General features: G+C 57.5%; 1 protein-coding gene across 1 annotated transcript in view; it reads right to left on the reverse strand.

The window, feature by feature from the left end:
* The window catches only part of Crmp1 (collapsin response mediator protein 1), a 59,624-nt gene that overhangs the window by 30,470 nt on the left and 20,431 nt on the right, over positions 1-8,723 (reverse strand). The window contains exons 2-3 of the mRNA XM_004624578.2: positions 7,272-7,360; positions 3,847-4,031 (exon numbers count right to left, since the gene is read on the reverse strand). Of these exons, the coding sequence (XP_004624635.1) occupies positions 3,847-4,031; positions 7,272-7,360 (274 nt within the window). The remainder of the gene's footprint in view (positions 1-3,846; positions 4,032-7,271; positions 7,361-8,723) is intronic.

The raw sequence follows: 8,723 nt of genomic DNA on the forward strand, positions 1-8,723 counted from the left end.
TGCCCACCCTCACCAGCACCACTGTCTCACCACCCTCTCTTCTCTTCACCATCATCAGCAGTGGCACCCATGCCACCCCAGCTGTGGCCCTGGTGCCCCCCCCCCTGACAACTCATCGGGTGCTCTCCACGTGTCAGGAGCCCAAAGGCTCCAAGCTCTCTCCATCAACCCTCAAGACCAGCCCTGACATAGGCAGTTACAGCCAGGTTCTGCAGACACAGACGTGGACTCAGAGGAGTCACGGAATTACCCAAGGTTGCAGACAGTGAACGGATGGGGGCAGATTCCACCAGAGACCTGTGCCAGCTGGCTCCTAAGCCTCTCCACACTGCCAATCTGAGCACTGAATGCCAAGGTGGAGACAAGCTTGGACGCCAGGAAAAGCAACTTCATCATGTCTTCTGCCAATAAAATCTAAGATGTAAAGCTGGTCCTGTAGGGCCCCGCCTGTCTCTTAAGCCTCCCGACCTCGCCTACCCCTCTGGATACTGCCCTGTTCTTGTGCCTCCTCCCTGCCAGACATCCATAACAGTTTCCAGACAGTAGTCCTACTGCCCTTTTCCATCTCATCTCCTCCATTCATCTAAAGCATGGGCCTTTGCTAATGCGGCCCCACCTGCTGGTACCCTCCTCGCTCAACGTGGCCTCACTCAGGCACAGGCTCCTTCTCCCTTCCACCGCTTTCCTCCAGCTACTACAGCAATGCATGCTTCGGGCTTTTGTCCTGCTTCTCTGAGGCTCCTCTCAGCCCGCCAGACTCCACGCCTGGGCCCGTGAAGCTCGGGCCTAGAGCTTCCCTGTCGCTGACTCAAGTCACACAGCGCATACCCACGCAGCCCATGCAGCCCGGCTGGGAGGACAGCACCACCCACACACCGCCACACCCAAGCACTCGGATGTGCTCATGACCCCACATACCAGACCTGTTCACCACAGTCCCGTCCAGGACCAGGCCACCTAGGTGGCTGAACCACGCCATCCCCTCCCCAAGGCCCAGCCACATCTGATCTGAGCCACTCTGCTGTGTTCTCTGAAAACCCATCAGAGGGGAAGGCAGAGGCAGGGACATCACAAGCTTGAGTCCAGCCTGAGCAACTTAGCAAAGCCCTGCACAAAGTGAAATTAAATTAAAAAGGGGTGAGGATGTCAGACCCTGGGTCCTTTCCCTAGCACCACAAAAATATTGTATCACTTCCTGCTTAGAATCTTTCTATCATTCCCACCACCCACATGATAAAAAGCCCAGCCAGGTCTCGTCCTTCTGGTCTCAGTTTCCCCCTCAGTCTCCAGGGCCCTGCTGTCACAGCCCATCTTCTGCCATCCAAGGCTTCTACATGCCAATTGCCTCCTCGTGGGGCTCCCTCCCCCAGGTGCCCACCTCCTCCCTTACACCCCTGCACCACCTACTTCCTTAGGGAGCACCTGTGTGGCCTGGGCTCCGTGCTACACGGCCCTGTCAGCTCACCACCCTAAATGTGGCTGATGAATGACTCCAAACCTTGACAGTAAGTGCCATCCCTGCTTCCATTCACCTCAAACCTGGCACCATGCCTGGCGCAGTGTGACTGCTGCCCAGCACCCACTGAGGAGGGAGAGTGAGGGTTGGCGCCTCCCTGCTCCTGGGTGCCCTTCCTGTTCCTCACCCCGCTCCCTCAGATGGGAGGCCTCCAGGAGATGCCCTGGGAAACACCCTTCAGGGGTGGAGGGTGTGAGGCCCCAGGGCCGGGCTCCCCCAGGCCTCCCAGCTGAGATGGGGAGACAGCCCCGGGTCCCAGCTCCTCATCCCTGACTCATCCAGCACCATGCACTGGGCACTGCACAGAGAACCCAGGAGCTGGGACCACAAAGCCCACACTGCAGGTGAGGAAGATGAAGTCTGCAGAGGCGAAGGATCGGCCTGGACTTGGGGACAAACCCAGCGGCACGGGATCCCAGTCCAAGCCAGCCTGGTCCAAGGCCACATCCGTCTACATCTCCAGCCAGCAGATTCGCAGACTGCCTGCTAGAAAGGGTGCCAGGACACTGCTGCCCAGGAGGTGAAGCCACACCTTCCGGGTTTGTGGGTAGCTAGAGCACCGCTTGGTCCCGGGCGGCCAGATCTAGCCCAGGGGCAGCACCCCCAAAAGGATTCCTGGGTCAGAGACAGGCTGAGTCAGGCTAGCAAATAAACTAACTGCTGGAATCACAAAGCCTTACCACTGAAAGGATATTTACAAACAACTGATGCCTGCTTTAATTAAAGTCACTTATTGAAGTGGAAGCCAAGCAGAAGCACCTCCTCAAACAGATGAGAACTGCTTTCGTGGGCTTTCCCGTGGCTGGGACGCAGTGCAGAGCCTACAAGCCTGAGGAGTAGGAGGGCTCGCTGTGGTCCAGAGCTCAGGGGCTCAGTCCATGCCGAGTGGCTACGAGATGGGACTGGGTGCAGGGTGGAGACCAGCTCGCATCCCATGGCAGACAGAAGCAAAGGGGGGCATCCAGGGACAGGAAGAGACCCGTCTAGGCCCAGCCCAGCGATGAGTGTGGCATCACATGATCCAGTTGCCCTTCCAAAGCCTCACCTCTGGATGCAGGGGACTCTGGGGCACATTTGAGGTCCCAACCACAACAAGAGTGGGCTGCCCAGGGCCAGGGTAGAGAAGCAGAGCTAGCGTGCTGAGCCTTCTGCAGCCCAGGGCTGAGGCGCTGTAGCCCCTCCAGGCCACTCACAGGAGCATGCACTGCTTGAGGTCTGGGGCCCACCATGGTTGGGACGTGATTTGCACATGGCCCCAAGGACTCAGCATGGGAGGTGAGGAGGTGGTGGGGCTTCAAGAGGAGGAGGCCTGCGGAGGACATCAGGGCCTGGGGGCACCGTTCTCGGGAGGGACCAACGCTGGCCCTAAGGAGGTTTCAGAGAGCGCAGGACAGGGCCCTGGCCCTAAGGAGGTTTCAGAGAGTGCAGGACAGGGCCCTCCCCCCATGACCTCTCCCAGCCCGCCTGTTCCCATCAGGACACCAGCTGCCACATTGTGCACTGTCACTCAGCCAACAGGGGCCTCACCAGAGACTGAGTGGGGACACCTGGTATTGGCCTTCCAGCCTCCAGCACTGTGGCCTAAACCTCCGTTCTCTAAACAGGTAAACTGCCAACCCAAAGAGATGGAAACCACATCAAACTAGGGGCTGTTTGTTATACAGAATTACCACAGCAGTACCGACTAACACAACAAGTGCCTAACTCCGCACCCTGGACAGGTCAGGCCAGCCTTCTGAGCCTCTGCTCCCATCTGTCATCATGATATCCATGTCATTGTTCCCAACACTTTAGCCATCTCCACACCTCACGGAGTTTCGTCTGCCTATAACCTTCCTTTTGCTTTATCTCCCAGCTCTCCTTTTACCTAACACTTTTAAACTTATTCGGCTACTTTTTTGCCCTTTTATTTTCTTTTTTATTTTTGGAGACAGTAGGTCAGGCTGGCCTTTAATGCACTATGTAACTCAAGATGGCCACAGACACAGAGATCTTGAGTGACGCCGATCCCGCCGAAGGCTCCTGAGTGCCGGGGTTACGGGCGTCCACCACAGTAGCTGCCTATTAGCTTCTCAAATCTAAAAATCTAAATGCCAACTGTAATCTCCCCCTAAGCAATGATAATATCCATAATGTACTAGTTTTTCATTTCAATATACAGTAAAATGACTTAAAATGCTAATGTCTGTGAGCCTATAAAGTCACCATGGCTACCATCAGCAGCGCGTGTAACGCCCCAGCGGGAGCGGTGCCCTACACAAGGTGCCCGCTGTGCGGAGCAGCTGCATGTGTGGGTCACACTGCTGGCGAGAAGGGACAGCAGCACTCACTGATCATTGTGGTCCCGCCCGCTAGCGCGGCCTTGGTCCCCTGGAAGAAGTCATCAGCGGTAGTCATCCCTTGGCAGGGCTTCTGCAGGTACGTGTTGACATCGATTCCTCCAGGGATGACCATGCGACCGTTGGCCTCGATGGTCTTCACTCCACCAGGAACAATCAGGTTCTCTCCTATTTGTCTGGAGATCAACAACAGAGAGGCCTTTGGTTCTTCAAAAGCAAGTAAAATGGGTACAAGCTGTGCAACTTCAGGTCTACAGAAGAATCAGGAGCACGGCCAGCACGGGGCACTGAGTGGGCTGAGTGGACCCAGGAGGGCCTGCCCTCGGGCTCATGGTCTTCCGCAAGCCCACTGTGAGGAGCCCAGTGGTGGGCTCTGAAAAGCGGCTGGGTGATGGGGGAGCTGTACTCATCAGCGAGGCCCCCACAGATGGATCCTGGCTGGCCGAACTGCAGGAGGCGGGATCTGGCTGGAGGCGGCCACTATGGGGCCGCCTGGAAAGCAGCGTTCTCATCCTGGCTCCCTCCCCTCGCCCTGCCTCGGGCAGCTGTGGGCTGATCACTCTCCTCCACCACAACCTCCCACCATGCTGCTTCTGCTTGGAGCCAGCCGGCCACGGACTAAATCCTCGGAACCCTGGGCCAAATACACCTCCTTGTGGAGTCCTGGGTGTCCAGGGTTTCGTCCCAGGGCCAAGAAGGTGACCAACAGAGCAGTGTGATGGGCTGGGCTGTGCACCCTCAAGCTGCATGTATGGAAGCCTGAGCCCCAGAAACTCAGAAGGTGACCACACTTGAAGACAGGATCATCTCAGTAACTACAAAGGACCAAGGAGGCCCCTGTGGTGACCCTAAGCCAATGTCACTGATGTCCTGTAAGGAGGAGGACAGGACACAAAACTGAGTAGAAAAGTAGTGTGTGGAAAGACAGGAGAAGACCCCAGCTGCACATCAAGGAGAGGGAGGCCTCAGAGGCCCCACGCTGCCCACACCTTATCCCAGACTCCTGGACCCCACGCTGGAAGAGGCATGTTCCGCTGTTCCTCCTACGTTTGTCTTTACAGCAGCGTGAGTGAGCTGATCTGGACAGCCCCTGGATTTGCCTTTCTGCCAAACACACCGGGCTCTGGCCCCAGGAAAGCCAGGTCTGGCAGAGCCACCAACCCCGCACACTGCATCAGAGCCTCAGCAGGCAGGCAGTGCTCACCAACGCGGACCTCCCTGTTGCAGTGGTGGCCGCCAGGCAGGGAGGCTCTAAGCAGGCAGCAGCCTGGCCCCCACCACCCACGCAGTGGCCTCTCAAGGTCACTGCCTGGCTGAGGCCACTACCTCTGAGCACGAGCAATTTTTATTTGAAAAAGAGAAATCCAGATCCTCTGAATTCTTGAGGATTTCTCCAAGTCCCTTAAAATCCCACTAATAAGGACTTAAGAATATGCAGCGTTGGTGACCAGAGGCCGGGCCTCAGCAGAACCCACCCCAAGGGCAAACACAGAATCCCCCGCTCCAGAGCTCCAAGGCAGGCTCCAGGCGAGCTGGGGCCTGGTGACAGCTCCTGCTGGAAGCCCCTGCAGCAACGGGCATCAGAGCCTACTTGCCCCCATCCTGGACACTGGTGAGCAGACCGCAGAGCAGATCAGGGTCAGTGACACACAGGAACGTGCCGGCACCAGTTATGATTGCCCAAACTGTGACAGAACACGCGGCGCTGAGCCTGAGCTGAAGAGAGGAGCTCGGGAAGACCCCCGCCAACCCTTATCAGGAGCAGTGAGAGGGTGTGACGGTGATGTCGCCCCCCCCCCGGGGGGGGCAGGGCACAGAGCCATCGCTTGAGCTTTCCCTTGCTCCACACTCCTGCTACTCTGCACCAAGCCCCAGCTCTGCCCTGGGGTGGGGGCGAGGGAGAAGGGGGCAATGTCACCCTAGAGGAGAGACTGAGGGACACAGGAGCACGCCCGCGCCAACTCCAGGGCAGGCTTCCTGGAAGAGGAGTCACATAGACCCAGGAGGGCGGACAGCAGCAGGGGAAGGGCAGAGCAGGCACTCCAGGGAGGCTCAGGGGTGCACTGGCCCAGGCAGGAAGCAGCCTGGGGGTTACCGTGGTGACAGGAGCCAGGGAGGAACAGGAGGAAAGGAGGCACTGGAGGACTGGACCAGGGTCAAAGACTGGGCCTGGAGCTGGTGGCAGACAGAGGCATGGATGGCTCGGCTGCCCTGCGCCCGCCTCCTTCTCGGGAACTTTGGACAGGCTGCTCTTTCAACATCCCCAACAGCCCACAGCCTCAATTGGTTGCAGCCCTCCTGCTCCTCCTCCTCCTCCTCCTCCTCTTCCCTCTCCCTTCCTCCTCCTCCCCATTCCTCCTCCTCCTTTCCCACCTCTCTTCCTTCTCCCCCTCCTCCCCAACCTCCTCCTCCTCCTCCTCTATGCACCCTTGGCCCCTACTGGTCCTACTGACCAGGCACCTTCCCCTCTGACCCTCTCCTCACTCAGCTTCCCCTCTGCTTTCCTTTCCACACTTCCCGCCAGGCAGTCCCAGGAAGGTCCCCCTCCCCCAATTCCTCCAGATGCCAAGGGAAGGGGCCAGGCAGCAGCGAAGCCAGGGCCCCCTTGGGTGAGGCTGGGAACTGCACTCCTTCCTCATGGGCACTCAGATGTGGGAGTTCTCAGAGAAACCCCTGCCTGCCTACAGTCTGAACTGAGTCCCCCAAACTCCTGTCGAAGCCCTACCTCCCCCACATGTCTGTCTTTGGCAACAGGGCTTTCAAGGAAGTAGTAAAGGTTAAGCGGGGTCACAGGATAGGTCCCTAATCTAACAGGACCAGTGTCCTTCATAAGAAGAGAGAGAAGTCTGTGTGTTACAGAGAAAAGCCATCTGAGGACACAGTGACAAGGTGGCCATCTGCCAGAAAGGAACAGGCCTCACGAGGACAGCCCTCCCGGCACCCTGACCCCGACTTCCGACCCTCAGAAGCCTGGGAAGTAAGTGTCCCCTATCTGTACCACCCAGCCTGAGCAAACCCCAGACCTGGGTTGCCAGGGGCAGGGCTGACAGGGGAACCCTGGGAGACACAGTGAAGGCTCCCGACCCAAGGGCTTTTCTGTAGGGGAAGCCAAGGCTCTGTGGGGAAGGCAAGTTCCCCCCGACTGCTGCTCCTCTCAAGCCAGCTGCAGGACGCACTGACAGTCACCTCCATAGTAAAATGGGGGTCACATCTGCACCTCACAGCTGGGGGTGACCTAGGTGTCACCCCCAGCTGTGGCACACCTAGGTGCAGCAGGGAGCTGGCGTGTCTGGGCACACCCCCTTCACTCAGTGTGACCCCAATCCATGTCCCAGACACAGGAACACAGCTGGGCAGAGCCAAGCAGCCAGGAGACACAATGACACCCTAGGGAGAGGTCTGCTCCAGCAACCCACTTGATAAGTCCATCTTCCAAGTAGACGTCGGCATAGAAGGACTGGTCATCGTTGATGATCCGTCCCCCTTTGATGAGGAGCCGGTCACTCTGAAAAGCAAAGCAAAGTGTTCAGCGTCACTAGGGAGAAACCAGGAGCACATTCTCTTCCCCTTTAGCTTTTAATATAAAAATCCTCAAGCACCTTCAACAGTACAGAAAGGAGACTGGCAGGCCCCCTCGGGTCCGTCCCGAGCTTGGGGGATTTCCACCCCCCTCAAGTCCCAACCATCAAGCAGCCCACCGGATGCTTCCGTACATAGTGCTAACTGCTAAGAACTTTTCAAGTAAGCAAAACCACAGCCCACTACTGCAAGGAACAAAATGATCGTTAATCCCTTCACCTCGGCCCATGACTAGACCAAGTTCAGTTTGCCTTGACTGTCCCCAAAATGTCTCTTCACAGCCATCTGCTTTAAATCGGGGTGCACGCTAAGCCCCAGCACCCTGTCTGGCAGCGCTCTGCAATCCGTCGCAGCATCGGGGCTCCCAGTTTCTGAGAAGAAATTAGGTCATTTGTAGAACAGGAATTTCTGAAGGCATCTTTAAACACAATCGAGAACAATTTGGAGACATTGTAAGAGGTAATGGAACAGCTAAAAATAACCACTCCGCTCACGGGCTCCAGTGACTCCGGTGTTTCCTCTCCCTCTTCCCCGCTTTGATTCTAGGCCATCCACACATCCGCTCATCCACACCTGATCATCTCAGGCCCCCAGAGGAAGCCAGAATGGCAGCCTCTGCTTGATGGGCTGACAGATGAGAGGCAGATGGATGTTTAACAAGGACAAGGCTCTGGAGGGAAAGGTGGGCGCGAGGGGAAGGGGCTGCCAGTCTTATCTGCAGGGTCACCAGGGCCAGCTCAGGCCTAACAGGAGGTGAAGTGGCTGGACCAGACCAGGGGCTGCAAAGGGGTCGGGGGCAGATGCCACTGTTCTGGGCAGGCAGAAGGGTTTGCAAGGCCCTGAGACAGCAAATCCCAGAAACAGAACTCCACTCTGTCCTTTGCCCCATTTCCCATGAGCAAGTCCCAAGCCACAGCATGTTCTTCACAACCACAATTTACAAATGGCTACAAAATGCTCCACCCCGCGAATGCCCAACTCATTCAGTGCCTCAAGTCGGCCTGTATCCTTCCACTGTGATGTATCTTGCTTCAGTGGGCCTCCTCCTGCACAGAGCGCTTCCTCGGCCAAGGTGGCCTGGTGGCCACGCTTCTCAGAAGCAGCACCAACCTGAGTTATGGCCCTGGGTACATACGGCCAAGTGGCTCTCCCAAGGGCTTCCCCATTTGCCGCGCACTGGAACACCAAGCACCCACCCCCCTTGCCATTCAGTTTTGCTAGCGCGCTTTCTGGAGGCTGAGCAGCTCTCCCCACCTGCCTGCTGCTACCTTCACTATCCGCCAGCTGCC

This window comes from Octodon degus, unplaced genomic scaffold, assembly GCF_000260255.1.
Source record: "Octodon degus isolate 3935 unplaced genomic scaffold, OctDeg1.0 scaffold00006, whole genome shotgun sequence".
NCBI classification, from domain to species: domain Eukaryota; kingdom Metazoa; phylum Chordata; class Mammalia; order Rodentia; family Octodontidae; genus Octodon; species Octodon degus.